A 19,606-nucleotide genomic window follows, 5' to 3' on the forward strand; every position below is an offset into this window, starting at 1 on the left:
CAATGTCTATGCATCTCTCAGATGTGATGTGATGGTTACTCCTCTGCTGTACTGCAGGCATTGTTAGCCCAGGGGAGGGAGATATTGGCGTCAGGATTTCCACCATCTCATCCTCAGGGCAATCTCCCAGTCTGATTTTGCAGGCTGATCCCAGAACTTAGGGAGCCAGAACAGGACTACTTTTTAGCAATTTGACAAAATAATTTTGTCTTTTGAATCTAGCGTGAGATTGGGGGATGGTGATTTTTTTTCTTTTATTTTTCTTGTATTTTAAAAAAGAATTCGACTATGTGGGTTGGAAATAAACAGCCACCCCCTACAACTAAAATTCACAGATGGTTTGAGAAGCACCGAGTGAGCTAGGCCATCCTAGAGCCACAGTTAAGCATCTAGAGGCTGAAATGCCCAGGGAAGGGGTAGTTTTCAAGTTTTGTGATGTGTGGATGGAAGGTAGAAAAGGAGAGTGCTTGTAGAAGCCTGTGGAATGGTATCTGTGAGATCAGTGCCTGAGTTTGACGTGCTAGCACAGCTCGCTGGGAAAAGGGGCCTGGACAAGGTGTGGGCTGACACACTGTGCTTCAGTGGGGACCAGACCCACCCTGACTGGTCATCTTTCTTAGAGGATTAGGTTCTGGTTCTGGATGAGATTTTCGATACCCCCAGGCCCTCCCCTCAACCCCTGGGGACAATAGGTCTTGGGCTGATCAGGAGTCAGGGCTACATATAGATGTAGTGACTGTTCAAGGGACAAAACCAAGGTACTTTCACAGGAGTTTGGTCCCTTTTTCTGTTCCCCTGGGCCGCCATTCTCATGAGCTCGGAGAGTATGAGTTGATTGTACCCATCTGTGCTCCTTCTGGATTCCTGGCTCAAACCCATTGCGGCCTCTTCCGAGCCAGTACGCTATATAGATATTCATCCCCCTTCAATAAATGCAATTAAATCTCTTTTTGGGAGGGACTGCTAGGGGGAGTCCTGAAAACTTTACTACGGGAGTAACCTTTTCTCTAGGATTGAACATTCCATTACAAAGATGGCTGACAAAGAGCTACAGCTCTACTGATAAAAACTGTAGGGCTTACCTGGTGGTGCAGTGGTTGAGAGTCCGCCTGCCGATGCAGGGGACGTGGGTTCGTGCCCCGGTCCGGGAAGATCCCACATGCCGCGGAGCTGCTGGGCCCGTGAGCCATGGCCGCTGAGCCTGCGCATCGGAGCCTGTGCTCCGCAACGGGAGAGGCCACAACAGTGAGAGGCCCGCGTACCGCAAAAAAAAAAAAAAAAAAAAATTGCTAACTAACCCCGTTTTGGGCACCGTGCTGAGCCCTTTATGGTCCCTCTAATCTCACAACTCTCTTATCTCCCCTCATTCCACACATTTCAAAAGTGAGGCTCAACTTTTCTCTTGTACACTAACCTCTCCTCTCAGAATACCGAGATAGAGCTCACCTGGGTTATGGGAGTTTAACTGCAGGAGGGATTTCATTTACTGTCTCAGCTTACGAGGCATTTCTTCACATTTCCAGGGATCATTTTGGATCTTGTCAGTCTCTTCAGCAGCTTGAGCCTGGTGGAAAGGCAGTCACCGGATGGTCCCTGTCACAGTGTTAAGCCGTGGTTGCCTCAGAGAAATCTCAGGCTGCTAGGTTTTGGTGGTAATAACCTCTGTATCCTATGTTTTATTTTGTCTTTACCTTTCCTTCTTTCTTTTATTTTTTGGACTAGAGTTTTAACTACACAAACCTTGAGTGTCATAGGCCAAAACCCAAACCAAACCCAAGGCTCAGAGAGGTTAAGTAACTTGCTCAAGATCACACAGCCAGAGAACACTGGAGCCGAATTCAAACCCAGGTTTGTCTCTCCAACCATATGCTTAACTGACACATGATGTAGAATTTATATTAATGTATATTATATATCTTACTGGAATTAGAAGTATTAAAATAAGATTCAAGCCATGTGTATTGAAAACCCCAAGGCTCCAAGGAGGCTACTGTTCATGCTGTGGTTAAGGGGTAAAATATGATTTCAAAGGCACTGAGGGTGGAGAGCAAGCTATAAACAGTACCACCTGCAAGGTTAGTTTTTATTTAGAAACATGCCCCTAAGTCAGGTGATACATTTATTGGTTACTCTGGGCACAGATCAAGCTGCATAAAATTTTACACCCCTCTTCCTACCTTTTTGTTAAAAAAAAGTAGCTCATGGTTGGAAAACACAGTTTTCATAGAATGGTCGGGGGGAACAGTTTACAGGGATGTCAGGCTTATTCTTCCTGGCTGGCTTATTTCTAAGATTCAGTTCTTGTTTTCTAATCGATCATATTGACGAAAATGAAAAAAGACACACACCAGTGTTACAAAACCTTGTATTAATCATTTCCCTTCACTTTCAATATAACGTTGATATGAAATATAGCCATGATTCTTAGTTACATGGGAGGAAATGAGTAATAAATACATTGTAGCAAGTTTAAACCACAAGGGTGTTTCACTGGTAACATTTGAAAACTGTACACTTGCAAAGAACAGCTTCTTCAAACATTAGTATATCTGTATATCAGTAAAGCTTTTACATGTAACAAACATGCTATTTCCATATATGACAAATTTAAAAAATATGCATTGCTTGGCAACATGAACTAGGCAAAAATAGTTCTTTGTTCACTAACTTTATACAGGAAAACAGGACGAAAGGCATGCATGTACAATAGGGATGTCTGCATGGGGCATGCAACAAAAGAAAGCTTTTTAAAAGTCAGCTTACATTAGGCATAAATACATGAGGGTTATATATTAATAAGGGAGGAAGTCTTCTGTTTGACATTATTAACATTCCTGTTTTCTTCCTATTCCTCCCAGAGGAATACACATTCACCTTTAAGTAAAGATAAAGGAATTACAAAAAAATAAAACTCACTTTGCAAACATCTCTGATGACTTGTAAAACAAAAAATCAACATTAGTGTTATCACAGCCCCATGTGCAAATTATCCTTCCCCAGGGCCTTCTTGTAACAGGCACACCTGAACGCCTTGGTTAGGCTGTTTCCCTGCACCCAAGCTGGGGCCACCTGCCCAAGACATCCCCAGAGGGCCACCGAGATGGGGGCTGCTTTCTCCTCCCCTCGCTGCCCTTCTGGTTGTGCGCCTATGCATTCAACCCAGCTCAGCCCCCAGGCCAGGCTCTCAGGGAGATCCCGGTTCCAGAGGGGGAACGTGCATCTACAAACCTTGCACTGGCAGTAGCTACAAGAGGGGCAGAAGAACAGAAGACCCGGAGAAGGCTCCCATTCCGTAAAAGGCAGCCAACGACACCTCAAAAGAAAACCTTGTTTCCCTCAGTGTCTCTTCAAATGAATGGGAGAGGGGGCCCAGCTCTAGCTCCAATCCTGAGTACCAGAAAGGGACCGTCAATACACAGCATTGGAGAGCTTGGTGCAAACAGCCGCCCTCTTCAGGGCATTGATTTTGCTTGCTGGCCCTTGGTTTAAAAAGTGAAACTCAAAAAGCATGTGGAAAACAAAACAAAACATATCAGCAGCAATGTTTCATTTCTTGTACACAGTTCATGTGTGTCTTCCTACTGTTTCTGGTAAGAAACCACTATGAATAAAAAGCACCAATAAAACATCATACATGATAACAATATCGTAGAACACCACTGTCCCTGGGACAATGTAGAGATGTCAAATACACACTGCTTAAATCAGAACAAGGGGAGAAAAAAAACCCATGTAGTGAAATAGATTTTACTCTGAGATTTTTAATGTTTACTATTTACTTAATATAAAACAGTTGCATTTGGGGGTCAATGGGTAAATACAAAAAAAGGCACTGCCGCTTTATTACTAAATATCCGACTTCACAGCCTTCTATGCATGCAACTGTTTGATTTTTTTTTTTTTATAAATAAAGTTCTTTTGCTTTAGGATTTTTAGATTGAGCTGTATACCTGCAGTCAACACAGGACTCAAAACAAGGTGGGGACAGGCGCCTAAAATTTATCAGAACAGTCAACTTAAAAAAAAAATTAAAACACTAAGAGCAGAACACAACTAAGTAGATAAATCTATACACAGTCAATGAAAAATAAGCTTTTCTTTTAAAAAAAGAATTATGTTGTTATTAATAACAGACTTTATCATGGTTACCAGCCATAGCAAGTTAATAAGTAACATATCCAAAATAATATCTCTAATAATCAGATAACCATTGTTTCTATATTCAGTGAAGGAATAAATAGAAATTCAGATTTGCAAATACTTTAAGGTCTTCATCCTTTTAAAGGATTCATGCTCATGTGATTGTGTTCACAATCTGTTTTCTGAACAACCCGAGTGTTTATGGATATACGTGTTTTGCAGCAGATCTGAATGCTTTTTAATTTCTCCACAAGATGTGTTATACCACTGTTTTTTTTCTTCCATTAACGTTCTTAGCATCCAAAAAACACCTTCGCAAACCCTCTGGTCTTGCCTTTGGCCTTCAACATCTTTGACTTGTCCTTCCTGGCTCACACGATTGTCCATCCCAACACATTCCCCAAGTAACCCTAAGCTTGCTTAGAAAAGGGGAGTGGAGGATGAATGTTAATGGCACTTGGTTAAAACATATCAACTAAAAAATGCTGCCTCTTTCTGCAAATGAATTTGCATCTTTAGAACATAGTCACCCATGGAGAGCCCCCCTTTTTTATAAAATGCAGTGCAGGATGTTGTGGATTCAATGTTCTTTGCTTGCTAAAGGCTCTCTGTGGTTAAGATGTTCCCACATTTTAGACCTTAAGAAGACTTTGCAAGCTTCACAACATCCAAGGCTGTGTTGGGTGTACATTTTCAATCTTGAAGGTAGAAGAAAGCTGTTTGGATTTCATTAAGGCCTTTTAAATTGTATTTACTTCATTATTTTAAAACATAACCCCAAGCAAACGCAGTGATTTTCATGGTCTGATCTCTTTGACTCTGACTTTGCTAAAAAAACAAACCCCCAAAATGGTACCAGACACCCATTCAATAAACAGGCCTCCTACCATCTCCCTGATCTCGCCTCTGGCTGAGCCGTCACACCATCATTTACACAACCCAATTTTCCAGCGCAGAGCACAGCTCCTCTTGGATTTCCTCTAATACCCTCTATTGCATCAAATTCCAAACGTAGTCTTTCTTGCCCTTAAGAAATAGAGCTATTACTTTTTGGTAGCATAGTTTGTTAATCTCTCACCATGTTAAGTAGTAGTTTTGTCTCCCTTCCATGCGGGTGGATAAATCAGCCGACAACACAGCAAATCCCTGACGTACGTGATAGAATCATCATTTCCATCGTGAAGTCGACCTTTCTCACATCTTCTTCCACTGCCCACCTGGGATGTCTCCCCGCAGCTCTCTCTGCCACTTGCTGACTGACCGTTTATACACTGTTGCCGGACCTTGCTCTTTTCCTCCTCTTCCTCAGCGGTGAGCGAGCCAAGGGGCTGCAGCCCCCAGGCTGGGGTTCCTGAGAGCAACCCCCCCAAAAGCGGCCTTTTGAGCTTATTATCTGGGTATTAAGGCCTCTTGCTAGGGAAAAATATCCATCCTTGCCTTTTCTCCTCCAGTGAAACTTGTACCCACGTGTGTGTGTGTGTGTGTGTGTGTGTGTGTGTGTGTAGCGAGGCCAGGACTGATAGGATGACACCCCATGGTAGGGTGGGGAGAAAGAGGTTCTCCGGGTGAGAAGCAAATCCAGCGTAGAAAGGGCAGCAGGATTCCTTTAGACTCCCTAGGTGACTGCGCGCAATCCCATAACCGATCACATGGTGGCGCCCTGCCCAGTGCTCCGCCCACTCCAGCCACATCCTCAACTCCACCTACACACTTCTCCCACCCACAGGTGGGAGACACAACTCAGGCCTACGTGACAGCTCCGTCTTCCCGAGAAGCAGAGCTTGGCAGCCATTTAAAAAGACAACCCTGCTGCTATTATAAAAATAGAGGAAAAAATGAATCCATAGCAACAAATCCTTTACAAAAACCATAGTATGAAGAAAAGTTCTAGCCCAACTCTTTACACATTATGTACCCTTTAAAATTGTTATGTAAACAATACACAAATCAAAGTTTATCTGAAATTTTGTTGGAGGGAATTTCTCCCTTCCTGCCCCCGTTGCCATGTGGACTTCTTCTGCGGCTGGATTTCAAGCAGGGGCCTCAGGGAATCCAATCAGGGGAGACATAAAAGAGCGAGCCGCCGTTGTGCTTTGGTCGCAGGCATCCGTGCTTTCCTCCCGGGGCCTGACTCTGAAGGCAGGCTTCTGAGAAGGCTCCCAAGGGCTGGGGCTTCTGCCTCCCTCCCAAGTCTCTCATCTCTTTCCAAGCGGTACCCTCTTTATTTTCCCCCTCATTTCCATCCAAGAAGCCACTTGCATTCCCTCCACCCGTTCCCAGTCCTATGTTTCCCTTAGAGATCCCTCCCCATGCCCCACACCAAGCCATCCCACGACAGAAACAAATGACGAAATAACCAGTCCCAGGTCTACTGATATGTTTACAAGGACGACCTACGCTCTCACAAAATCAAAATGGGAGAGGGACCAGGGGAAAAGAAATGGCTGCAAAGTATCTTGGAGGATTCTGTGCAACCCTGAAGATGGCTAACACTGGACCCGCAGCAGTCGATTTCACGGCCAGCGCGGTCACTCTCATCTTCAGCTCTAGATTGTGGAGGTCCGGTCAACCCCGTCTGGGAGAGAAAGGAGGACACAATGGGCACAGGTGAGCAAAGCAATTCCATTCATGCCCACCGATTCCAGCATCATGCATATTGGACCTTCCAGTCTCTGAGGACAGATAAGGGTTAAATTCATCCATCCATCCATTCACTCATTCTTCACATACCCACCCACTCAACATAGCTATTTTTGCCAGGAGCCATACTGAGCCTGGAAACCAAGATGAAAAGACCTAATCCTCACACTTTGTCCAAGTATATGTATATCCTAGACAGGACACAGACATGTACACTGACAATGACACATGAGGGATGGTTGCTGTAATGGAGTATGTACCAGGCACAGCAGGAACAAGGGGGAAGGAGTGTTTAGGTTGCCCTTGGAAGTCAAGGATGGTTTCACAGAGAAAGAAAATGACTTTGTAGATGGTCTGGTAGGAGAAGAAAAGAGGAGGCAGGAGAGTATTAGGGTGGGGAGGGCATACAGCTCATGTACAGGTGTGATGCTGCTCATCAAATGGTGGGCCTGGGGGCGGGCTGGAGGTTTAGGATGAAGGACAGGAGGAGTGGCAGGAGATACGGCAGAGAGCCAGCTAGGTTTTGCAATACACATGCAGGTGGACCTGTCCAGCTCATGTCCCTTTCTTTGGGAGCATCTCCCTTTCCCCCTGAGTCCCTGCTGAAAGGCCAGGGATGAGTGGTGGTGACTGTGATCTCTGATCACAGCTGAGCAGACCAGGGGGATGCAGCTGACCCAACCTGATCCAGATTCTCTGTCTCAAGAATCTGATCGGGGGCAGAGACACCAGGGTGAGATTTTTTTTTGGCACCTGGAACTGAAAGATCCAGTGGACATGGAAGAGTGCTGAGGCCGCCCAGCATATGCCATGTCGGTGTTATGGAGAATCGGTGAAACCAGGCTATAGAGAAAGTGGGGGACATGCCTGTCAGAGAGGAGAGGCCATGAGTGAGTCAGACCACAGAGGGAGCCGACGGCTGCCCAACCCCTTTTCACACGGGACTGTGGGAGAGTCCCCAGAATCAGACCGTAAGGGTCTTGTGTACTATTAACAGGAGCTTGGACATAGGTAATTGGGGATTTGTAAGTGGTAGAGTAACCAGATTTGACTTCAGAATGGTTTCTCTGGCATGGCTGGTGGTAGGTGAGCCAGTTAAGAGGTCCCTACAATGGTCCATGCTAGAGTTTCTCCAGTGAGCAGAGAGAGGCATGGATTAGTCATAGGAGGTAGAAATGACTATGTTCAGTGACCACTAAATGAAGGCCAGGATGGGATGCAGGATGCCTCCCTGGTTTCGCTGTTTCACATCCACATGTCAGTAGATGTGTCTTGGTCTAAACCTCCGCATCACAAGGCCCGTCTCGCAGAGGTGCGTCTAGATGCAGTGGGCAGAGCTCAGGTGTGAGAGGGGCGTGGCCGACTGTTCCAGGGAAAGCTGGAGGACCTAAGTGATACAGGGGAGCACTGAGCCCACTGCAGGGGCCTCCTGGCCGCCTCATGGGTGGTGCCAGGCTGGCATCTTGCCAGCAGGGACTTGGAGGGAGAATGTTTCTTTCATTCAGATTTTTAATGAGATCACTGTCGGTCCACATAAGAAAGAGCACCCTGTTTCTGAGTTTGCCCCTAAGGTAACATTTTGCAAAAGTATAGTATAGTATTACCACCAAGATAGTGACATTGATGTAATCTACCCATCTTACAGATTTTCCCAGTTTTACTTGTACTCATGTGTGTCTGTGTGTGTGTGTGTGTGTGTGTGTAAAGTTCTACATGATTTTTTGAGAGATTTTAAAGAAGGGAAGCAAATGGCCCCTGAGAGCATCTGTTGTTTCAGATTATCAATCCTAGAGGTCCCCAGATGTGAACGAATCACCTCTTCCTGCCTTCTATGCACGTCAACCGTAGCCTCTTGAGTGGTGGCCCAGCAGTGGTAACTGGCTGTGGGAGAACAGTGAGTGTGTGTATATGTGCACACACACGTGTGGGTGGGGTGAGGGTGCAGAGGCCACTCCCTCGTCTGGAGAAGCGCAGTGCACACTCTTGCTGGGCCTCAACTCGTCCATTTATTAATGTCAACCTTTCATAGCTGTTGAAGTGAGGAGCTGTAAACAAGAAAATCTCAACTAACCCAGCCCCAAGTTGCATTTTCACAGAATTCTCACCCTATACCTCATCCTCCAAGGGTGGTGGGTGGTATTCACCTGCAGGGAAATGACCAGTAGGTTAAGTCCAGACTCACTATTTACAGTTGTGTGGGTCGTGCACTGCACAATTCAAAGGGGCACCATTCACATGCAACCATCATAGGTTTTATAATTACTATGGCAAATTTCAAATGAAAGGCAGAATAATGTCTTGAGAAAGTGGAACCTTTTCCCGATTTGCACTTATATCGGCTATAAGTGGAGCTTTAAGTCCCAAGAAGGAGTGAGGAGAGAAGGTGGGAAGGAATGACAACGGGATCAGGTGAAGCACAAACCCCAGAACATCCGAGGATGGACCGTGCATTCCTCTTTATGGTTTGATTCACTATGGATGCCATTCTGCCGCGCGGAGCCTCGCAGACTCATTCTGCTGGAACTGAGTCTCCCTGAACACCTGGGGCCACCAGTCAGGAGCAAGCCCAGCAGAGCCAGATGAAAGCCTTAAATAAAGACTCACAAACCAAGATGGCAGAGGCAACCCACCCCCTGGGCTTCCTCACCGGTTCTGTCGGAGGGGCCTGGGGAGAGAAAAGGAGATGGATAGGGAAGGTAGGATAGGAAGATGGATAGGAAGTAGCTTCGACCAACACCCAGAGGGCAGCAGTTACTGGAGGAGACTGAAAAAGCAGAGATGCCAGCACAAAAGGATGGGCCCCAAGGCTTGGGGCCCGGGGAGCAGCCCCGTTAGAATGGCCATCCTGGGATGTGGTGTCCTAGGAACTTGGACACCTCTCCCCTTCTTTTCTTTTTTTTTTTTCAGTACGCGGGCCTCTCGCTGTTGCGGCCTCTCCCGCTGCGGAGCACAGGCTCCGGACGCGCAGGCCCAGCGGCCACGGCTCACGGGCCCAGCCGCTCCGCGGCATGCGGGACCCTCCCGGACCGGGGCACGAACCCGTGTCCCCTGCATCGGCAGGCGGACTCTCAACCACTGCGCTACCAGGGAAGCCCTCCCCCTCTTTCCTTGAGATACAAGCAGAGGAGCATCTTTTACTACTCTGCTTTCCTCTCCCTGGTCATTCGTCTTCGTGTAAGGTAACTTCACTCACTGGCAGAAGTTCTGTTCCCAGCAAAGTCATCTCCGTTGGCACCTGGCGGGGGTCGGCCAGCAGAAAGGTGCTGTCACAGTGGGAGGGCACACCGCTGCCACCGCACCCAACTGGGCCACCCTGAACCTAATTTGCACTCCCTGCTCAGGAAACTGCTTATGAGGCTTCCCACCAGAGAGGATTATTGAGAAAAAACACAGCAATAAAAAGGCTTAGGAGATTAACGAGATGAAAACATTAGCAAAAAAACCAGTTCACAGATGTTTCCTGTAAAAATAGAAGAACAGGCTAAAAATGGAGTCTTTCAATGAAGACCTCCCTTTAATAAAGAGCATTTGGCATTACTGCTCTTAATGATGATGATGATGTTAGCACTTAGCAGATTGAGAAGAGCTTCCAACACACCAATTACCTGAGATCTGTCAAGCCCGGGGGGAGGTCAGTCCTCCTGGCTGACTCTCACAGGCAATGCAGGACTCAGTGGAGTCGCCCTGCAAGCCAGCGCCTGTCAGGTGTCAGGTGGGAGGGCACCTGGGCTGCCTACAGGGGGCTGAGCCTGGGCTGAAGGCTCAGGTCCGGAGGCCTTCCGTTTAGGACAAAATTGAGATATAATTTGCACACCACAAACGTCACCCTTTTAAAGTGTACAGCTCGGTGGCTTTGAGCATATTCACGAGAGTTGCGCAGCCATCACCACCATCTAATTCCAGGCTATTTTGTCACCCCCGAGAGAAATCTGGTGCCCGTTAGCAGCCACGCTCCATTCCCACTGCCCTCCAAACCCTGGCAGCCACCGATCTGCCTTCTGTCTCTGTAGGTTTGCCTATCCTGGACGTGTCACGTTAAGGGAATCACACACGGTGTGGCGTTTTGTGTCTGGCTTTTTCACCCATTAGCATAATGCTTTCACAGATCAGCCATGTAACAGTACTTCGTTCCTTTCCGAGGCTGAATGGCATTCCACCGTGTGGCTATAGTGCATCTCGTCCATCCATATTCATCTGCCGACGGACCTTTGGGTTGTTTCCCATTACTCGTCAGGGGCTGTCAGGGTGCTGACCCAACCTCCTCGGTTACCTGGAGAAGAGGAGCTGGTGGCACCACACGCGGACGTACCGGGAATGAACCAGTGGTGCCGCAAAGCTTCTAAGATCTGAACTGAATGGCCAAGGGAGAGAGTGGTGTTTGCAAATGGGGTTCCCCGGAACCCCCGCGGGGGGTCATGGAGGGAGCTGTGCACCCCACCGTCTGTCTGCTCAGCAGCCCTGGGAGGCCTTCAGCTAGCTCCCTTCTGGTACGGAGCGGAGGCTTTCTCCAGGCTATGGAGACCCTTGCATGGGTGAGGTCAGGTGGGTGCAGTCCCGGCCTGTACTCTGCTCCACACAGAGCATTTACCTTTGTCCTATTTGGTTTCAGGATAAGCCTGTGTTTGTAGAGACTGAAAATCTAAACACCCCTGGTCAGGAGGACAAAGCTCTCTGGAGCAGTGGCTTATGACAGCCTTTCTTTCTGCTGCTGCTGGGCTAGCACAAATTGTGCCTCTCCGTGTACCCGTCTCTGGCTCTGCGGTGGGTGAGCACGTCCAGACCGGACAGGGCTGTCGGGAAGGGTCACAGGAGGCCTGTCTCAATCTCCATGACTCACAGCCTCCCTGGAGGTTGGCAGGAAGGGGCGGACGTCTCTCCTCTGTCTGCCAAACATCCCCAGGGCTGGCAGTGAGTCCAGGCCAGAGGAAGGCACCCGTTTAGTACCAGGAGGGCACTGAAGGCCTCCCAGGGCTGTTGTGACGATGCAGGGCTGCAGACCAAACACACAGTGGGACGACCCAGCTGCTTCTGGGAGCTCCTCCAGGGGCTGCAGCCCTGCACACCCCTGGCGCATCCAACTAGACCGTCCCTGTCACGCTGCGAAGGACGCCTTGGACTGCTTGGGGCTCTGGGCGTTGTGGAAGCCATTGGAACAGGGAGATGTAAAAACAAGAAGGGATTTTGGTTTCAGAAATTCTATTTTTAGAGCAAGTTGGGATACGCTTGGACCGGACTGGGGGATCTAGTGCCGAGAAGGAAGGAATCCAGTGCTGTGGGGGAATGTTTCCACTAAAAGCCACGTCTTGTGTTCCTGGCTCCTCCAGCGCCCGCACTGGGCTAGGACAGCTGCGGGGCTGGGACTCCAGTGTGCCCCGGGGGGTGGAGCCTCTGGGGAAAGAGGGCAGCCTCGGTCTCCGGGGCCCCGAGGCACCTCCCAGAGAAGGAGGAGCAAGGGCGCTGGCGGCCCCCGTGTATGGCGAGGCTTGACGAGGGTCTGACAGCGCGCTGCAGCCACTCTCCCTCTCCCTCCCTGTCCCCTGCCTCCTCGGCCTGTGCCCTTCCCTCTCTCCCGAGCTGTGGAGAATGGCACGTGGCTGGGGGTTCTCCCAGGCGTGCAGTGCCATGCGGGGAGGATGCACTCACCTCCCAGGGCGTGCTCGGTCATACTGAGGCACAAGGACTCCAGCCTGTTGTTGATGTCAGGTTCAGTCACGGGAAGCTGGAATTCTGCAAGGGACAAAGGGTTCCGCTGGTGACAGGGGCTCTGAGAGCAAGGAGGAAGTAGGCATGGTGTCACTGGCTCCAGTGAGGGTTTGGAGTGCCTCCCTGGGAGGACTCGGGGGGCGGGAGAGACCAACAGGGCCGGCGTGGAGGGTGAGCTGGACTCGGGTTCAACCAACCTCTGAGTCTGTTAGACGCACTGAGGCCACTGCAGCTGGAAAAAAATTGGTGCCTAAAAATAGCTGTCATGGTCACAGTCTGCCAGGCCTCTGCTCAGACCCCTCCGGCGGCTTCCCATCGGAGTAAAAGCCAACCCCTTGCCACGGCCTGCAAGGCCCCAAAGACCTGGCCTCTCGTTACCTCTCTGCCTTCGTACAGCAACCCCTTCCTTCACTCCCCACCAGGCCCTTTTCTACCCCAGGGCCTTTGCACTGCTGTTCCCTCTGCCCAGAATGCTGGTCCCTGGACATTTCCATGGCTCACTCTCTGCCTGCTGTCACGTCTCTGGCTCTACCGTCTCCTTGGAAAGGACTTTCTGTTCATTGTATGTGAACAGAATTTTTCCACCCCATCCCTTTGCTCTGCTTTATTTTTCTTCATCGCCATCACCAACGCCTGACATGTGTGTATGTGTCACCTCCTCCCAGTTGAGTGTTTGCTTCATGGGAGCAGGACTTGGCTGTGCTCCCTGTGCCTAGAACTGGGGCCTGATGCATTTCTGCTTCATTACAAGGAGCAGGAAACGGAAACCACAGCCTGGCAAGAGCCTCTTCTGAGTCCAAGACCCTGCTGGGTGTCCAGTTCTCAAGTGGGGCTCCCAGAGGCTAAGTGACTTGTCAAGGCTAGCCAGCCGACACGGAGCTGGGACAGGAAGCCACATGGGTCTCACCCAGAGCTGCTGCTCCACTGCACACTGCATGCCTGCCATGCCTGTCAACACTCTCCAACTCCAAGCGCTGGGAAGCAAGGGCTGAGACGTCTGTTCTGAGGGTTCCCGCTACCCAGGACAATACTGTGCATTCTAACCACAAAGCCCCCTCTACCATGTGGACCCTCCCTATCTCTCCTCCAAGGGGGAGGCACCCCTGAGCCTCCTCTGTCGTGCTAGGGCTCACCGTCAGCACCTCCCCCAACCTCCCTATCCTGTGGAACCCTTGAACATCCTTAACTAGTTTGGAAGTGCCTTGCAGACAGCGACGATGCTCTCAGATTTCTCTGACTCTCCCATGATACCCAGCCATGGCCTTCTGCACACCTCATTACCTGTCTATGGAGTGATGAAAAAGATGGAAATAGAAGGAAACGGACAGCTACTGTGAAACTCGGACAGAACTGTGAAATCCTATGGGGGAGGGCAGAAAAAATCAGCAGTGGGATATGTTCTGAGTGCCTGGGGGAGTCTCAGCGTTGCCACTGCCTTCCTGTGTGACCCTGGGAAGCTGTTCCCTTCTTTGGGCCTTAGCTCTTCTATCTGTAAAGTGGGGAAAGGATCCTGAGGCCCAAACTGCAGGCCATTTCCTGGCTCCTTCGCATCTCCACTAGGGGGCGCTTGGGGCCGGAGCGGGGAGGGAATGAAAAATGAGGTTGATGGTTTGGTGGGAGGGGAAGTTGAAACGAATGGCTAAACCAAAGTATTTGTTTTCCTCGAGGAGCTATATATTTCAGCCTTCCCTGCAATCTGTGTTCCCCATTACCAGCTAATTCAGAGGCAGATGTCGTTTCCGTTATTTAAAATTCTCAAAGAGAAGGTTGGCAAAAGCGATCGATATGAACGCTGGGGAGCAGATAAGGTTCTTTCTGACACCAGTTCCAGCATCGATGGGTCTGAAAGACAACTGTGCCAGTTCATGAGCAGACAGAGGACAACTGGGCTTCTAGGGAAGCTGGTTTCCCCACACCCCCATCCACCACTGCTCTGAGTAGGGTCGGGCAATTAAACAACCCAGAGGGAAGAGTATTTTAGTATTTTCATCCATTCATGTGAAAATCATATGCATGCAAAAATTAGCAGCCTTCAGGGTGTGAAATCTATAAAATAGAAACACAATTTTATATATAGCCAGTTAGCAAATAAAAAAAAAAAAACCCCAGCAGTTACAGCCATCCATATGCTCATTGTAAAATTTAGTTTACTCTCTAGCACTCCCCTTTAAACAAACACTGTGGAGAGATTTGGATAAATAAAGATGCTCGACATTTGGAGAGAAGTGTTTCAGCTGCAGGATTTCTTGCCAACACGCAGCAAAATGGCATTTTCCAAGCCTGGGATTGCGTGTTCCAAAAAAAGGGGGGCTGAGAAATGTGGGGCTCTCTGCTCCAGAATCTCCAAACCCTAGTGGCTGCTCTTTTAGGTTGAAAGTCGGCATGCTTGCTTTTTATCCTCCAGCTCTTCCCTCTGTTGCACGGGGGAGTCGTGACTCCTAACCACTCTCAGAGCAGCTTTGAAAAATTCTAAGTCTTGGGAGAAGCCCGTATGTTCACACTCCAGAGTTTCCTAATAGTGTGACTTTTTAATTGTGTATTTGATAAAAACAGATCCGTGGCATCTCCCTGCACACAGGAGACAGAGGGAGACCAGACGGGTGAAGAGCAGCTTCCATCTCGGCTGGAAGCCCTCAGCCATGGGTGGCTTGGTGGGCAGAGCTCTCCATGCCCCGACTAAGCGTGTGGGCAGCTCCTGCCCACAGGTCCACTTGGACCACAGACCAACTCTTGTCCTTGCTTCTGCTCAGCCTGGGGGCTCATTGCGTTTATCCTGGGCCCCCAGCTGTAACAGACCAGGTAGGTGTAGTTTCGAGTCTTCGGGAGGGCAAAAAGGATAGACTCCGAGCCTTCTGTCCTGTTGCCCGAGCAGGCCTGTTTCCTTAGCTCAGATGGCATCTCTGAGTACGAGGGATTCTTCCCCTCCCCATCAGACCCTTCCAGTATTTAGGATGTATTTGAGGATCCCCAGTTCTAGGATGCCCAAAGTCTAGGCTGATGTGGGACTTTCAAATTGTGCCTTTTCAGAAGTCCCACAAGAACAGGGACTGCTGTTCAGGCCCAGGGTCAAGAGGATTCCGGAAGGAAGCAGTGCCCATCCCTAATGAGGTGTTGCTGCAGGGTCCACCTGGCCTGAAGTGTCCTTCTGCCTCTCTCTCCAAGTCCCTGAGGCTGAGGTAAAGAGGCCAATGTTTTTAGGACTTTAGAATAAGCAGCAGGTTGGGGCATTCTAGGAAAAACCTTGAGAATCCCACTTTGCAAATGACAGCTGAGGCCACTCTGCTGAGTAAACCAGGAGGGCTTTGAGTCTGGTTGAGTGAGAAGTGGGTTGCTGGAAGGCGAGAAATGAGGAAAGTCAGTCTCTTGAGGAAGGGGCAGGGAATGCAGAAGTGGGAGCTACACAACTGTGATGAGGGGAGGAAGGAAGATAAAGGGAAGGCAGGAACCAAGAGGAAAGGGGGAGAATGGTGTCAAAAGGAAAAGAGATCAGTGCCGGCAGGGAAATGGGCCAATGCGGCCGTGCAGAGCTGGTAGTGGTGGGCAGGTGGCAGGGAACACAGGTACGCAGTCGCTCCCTGAATCTGCTGTGGGGAATGGAGCTCTTCTCTGGGGACCTCACTCCTAGACCTGCAGAACTAAGTGCTGCGGAAATCCTATGGGACCCACATTTTCACAAAAAATGATGAGCAGACTATGGTACACGACACTATTGTACCATCTTGCCTCAAGTCGGTCTCTCTGAATTTGGCTCTCAGAAGCAGTGGGGCACAGACCCAGCTGGGTTCTTGGCTGTGATAGAACTGATTCATTTGCCAACCTCCCTGCCCATCCTCTGTCAGTCCTGAGCAGGGCTGTTTGCCTTGGATTACTAGAAGGAGGGAGCAAATGTTGATCAGGTACTCTAAGTGGGTCCCTGCTCTGGCCTCTGCTTCTGCAGGGCAGCCCCTTCCATCCCCTCAGCGGAGCCAGTGCACTGACGGCACTCCCCCTCTCCCCTCTCTTTCTAAAGGCAGTTCTCTGGAAGCAGTCTGAAACTCACTCACAGTAAGGAGAAAGGAATGATAACAGCTTTGTGCACTATGCTCCCAGGTATTCTAATGATGGAAGGATTCCAGTCATGAGCCGCTGCATAGGGGAGGTTTGCGATGGAGAACAGATATGTCACATCATGAAATGCTGCCAGGTAAGGCACTGCTTTACCCATCTCACATCTGGGTGGTCCAGCACCAAAGGTAGTTTGCACATGGTTTTGTGCAAGGGAAGGATGAGGTCCCCTGTGAGGCTGCCCCGTCTACCTTTCTCCATGCTTTTCCTTTGAAGTCAGCTGCTGGCCCCCTCTGCCCTTTCCCGTCAGGCCCTCTAGGTGGCGAGGAACTTCCGTGGCCTCCTAGTGTCACGCCAGGGCTGCTCTGAGATCCTCTCTGATCCCAGGGGTGGCGGAGCCCAGGTCAGCAGGGTCTGCTTCCAAGATAAGGTGTCATTCTGCGAGCAGTTTCCAAACTAATTTTCCAGTTGGGAAAACACCCTACCTCTCGGAGAAACATGACCCCTCTCGCCAGGCGCCACCCTGATTTTGAGCTCGTCACCCCCCGGTGATGGTATCAGACCCTGTCCTCCTCTCTGGGAGGACCAGCTTCATGTTTCTTACTCATCCCACAGGCCAGCAAGAGGCAACAATCACCGATGGCTCTCCTGGCTTGTCCTGGGAAACATTTTAAATCTGTCCACATGGGAATGAAGTGGAGAACCACCCCTCCTGCCCTGGCCTCCAAGGGGCCCACGGATTCTGTAGGTCCAGGAAAGAAAGAAGTGTCTCGCAAATTCAAGCAAGGTGACTGATGAATTGATACACAACTTGGAGGCTGGTTCTAGCCCCCAGGCTTTTCTTTATTCTTTGGAGACATTCCATCATCTTGATGGGATTATTTTAAGTTTATAGAATCCAAACTTCCTTAGAATGTAGTGTAGTCTTCAAGATTTGCTCAGATGGGTCAAAATGGGTGCTTTGAAGACATCTAATGGCCAGGAGGAAACCACTATGTTGGAATGTAGCACAGTTTTCTGAGTATTCAATTTTGGGTTGGTCGCACATCTCTATTCCACTTTGCGTTCACAATTACTACTGCTTGTGTAAAGATGAAAGCCGCTTTCTGCCGTCCTGATATCTGCCTACCTGATGTGAGGCTTATGGTCTAGTCCCAGCCCCCGGCCCTCAGGCCCTAGATGCAAAGGCTGAGGAGGAACTTTCTGCGCCCATGGGGGGACTTTCTGCAGCCTGCTTTCCCTTTAGCCAGGGATCCTGGGTCACAGCTGTGCCCTGCCTCGCCCTTCATGGCCATGTCTCAGGAAGAGCCACCCGACATGGGCCAAGGGTGCCGGGCAGGACTTAGGAGTGGCTTCTGCTGAGCCCTAACCAGGGTATTTGCAGTCAGGAAATACGGAGCAGTCCTGTCCCTGGGCCGTGGTTACCAGAAATGCCTTGCCTCATCAGGGCCTTGCTGGAAGTGGGTTTGTCATGTTCGGGTGAGAGGTTAATTAAAACAACAACAATAACCCAAGGGTTCTAAGTCCAGTATGTGAAGAACATTATTGAGAGACTTGCAGATAACTACCAGGAAAACTGAAAACAGCTGGAAGTGCTGCTTCTGGAGATGGGACTCTGGGCTGGGAGGGGAGGGCAGGGAGAGTCATTTTCTCTTACAAGCTGTTTGGTAGTATTTGATTCTTTAACTATGGGAACAAGAGGCTTCACGGGAAGAGGGTGGAGACAATGTTAGGGTCATAGCTGACCTGGGCATAAGCCAACTGTTCAGCGTTGCTGTATAAGAGCAGAGGGGAAACATAGTGCAGGTGGAGGATTCAGATCAACAGACCCAAATGGTTCTTCTCCCAGGGATGGCCCAGATCTTCCTGGTGGGCCTGGTCTGCCCAATTAAGATGGGGGACAAAGAGGGTGACTGAGGACTTGGAAGAGAGCTGCAGGGAGGAAAAAAGAGGTAGGAAAGAATGGAGAAGTCTACAAGTATGTTAGGATTGGAAGAGAGCGGTCGGCTACGCGAGGGCTCCCGTGAGGTTGCACGGTGGCTGGGCTGCAGTCCTGGGGCTGAGGTCAGGGTGAACTATTCATTTAAGGTGAAAGGTCTCGTGCCCAGGATGTCTTCAAATCTTGTCCAGATTCTCTTTTTACTGGGAATGGATTATACATACTTCTACATGAAAACAGAGGCTGGGACTAAATGACCCAGGGAGAAGGCCTTCACAACCCCCAAAATTTTATTAAGTATTTCTTCCTGGGAAGAAAAAGAGCAAGTATCAAAATGAAGAAAAGGAGCTTTAAAACAAAAGTGCCTCTCCCGTTGCGGAGCACAGGCTCCGGACGCGCAGGCTCAGCGGCCATGGCTCACGGGCCCAGCCGCTCCGCGGCATGTGGGATCTTCCCAGACCGGGGCACGAACCCGTGTCCCCTGCATCGGCAGGCGGACTCTCAACCACTGCGCCACCAGGGACGCCCATCAAGAAGCCATTTTCAACCAGCATCTGGACTCTGTGGACGTCCCGTCCTTTCCTGACATACCTTATGCCCTGGTGGCTCCCTGCTATCGGCACCCGCCCTTCTCCTCGGTGGCCTCTCCTCCTCCAGCCTGCCTTCCCTTCACTCCTCCATGCTTAGCCCTGTCTGACGCCCCTGCTCAAAATCTTTTATCGATTCCTCACTGAGAGCAGCTGGAGTCTGAGCTCCTCGGCCTTGGATTCAGCGTCCCACCTTTGGCTGCAGTCTTTCCAGCTCCCTTGGTCTACCTGCCGCTATTTCAGCCTGACCCCTCTGCCGAGCCGCCGTGGAACTCGATACCCTTGCAGTCTTGCTCTCTTGGCTCCTTCTGCTTGCAACTCCACCCTCCTCTTTCCACCTCTTCACCCTCTGCTCCCTGAAGCTCACCTATGACTCTGAGAAGCTTCTTTGCCCACCCAGGCCACAGTGACATTTCCCCTCAAACTCCTGTAAGACATGGTACAGAGCATGTCTACCCAGGGTGAGGACCTTCTTCCAGGTGCGACCCATGTAGTAATTGCTTGCGGGGCTTTGCATTACTCATGGAGTCTAAGAGGTCACTGTCTGCACAGA

The 19,606-nt window shown here is 49.8% G+C and overlaps 1 protein-coding gene across 8 annotated transcripts in view; it reads right to left on the minus strand.

The window, feature by feature from the left end:
• Window positions 1-2,384: 2,384 nt before the first annotated feature.
• SAMD4A (sterile alpha motif domain containing 4A) overlaps window positions 2,385-19,606 on the minus strand; it is a 235,440-nt gene continuing 218,218 nt past the window's right edge. For 3 of the 8 annotated variants that reach the window (XM_082647074.1, XM_082647070.1, XM_082647073.1), the window contains exons 11-12: window positions 12,424-12,507; window positions 10,544-11,050 (exon numbers count right to left, since the gene is read on the minus strand). In XM_082647074.1, coding sequence (XP_082503200.1) covers window positions 11,004-11,050; window positions 12,424-12,507 — 131 coding nt within the window. In that variant the 3' untranslated portion in view covers window positions 10,544-11,003. Of the gene's footprint in view, window positions 6,716-10,539; window positions 11,051-12,423; window positions 12,508-19,606 lie in introns of those variants that run through there. The other 5 variants (XM_082647072.1, XM_082647069.1, XM_082647067.1 and 2 more) reach the window with 3 other exon arrangements.

The sequence above is a fragment of the Grampus griseus genome, assembly GCF_964374135.1.
Source record: "Grampus griseus genome assembly, chromosome: 2".
In the NCBI taxonomy this organism is placed as follows: domain Eukaryota; kingdom Metazoa; phylum Chordata; class Mammalia; order Artiodactyla; family Delphinidae; genus Grampus; species Grampus griseus.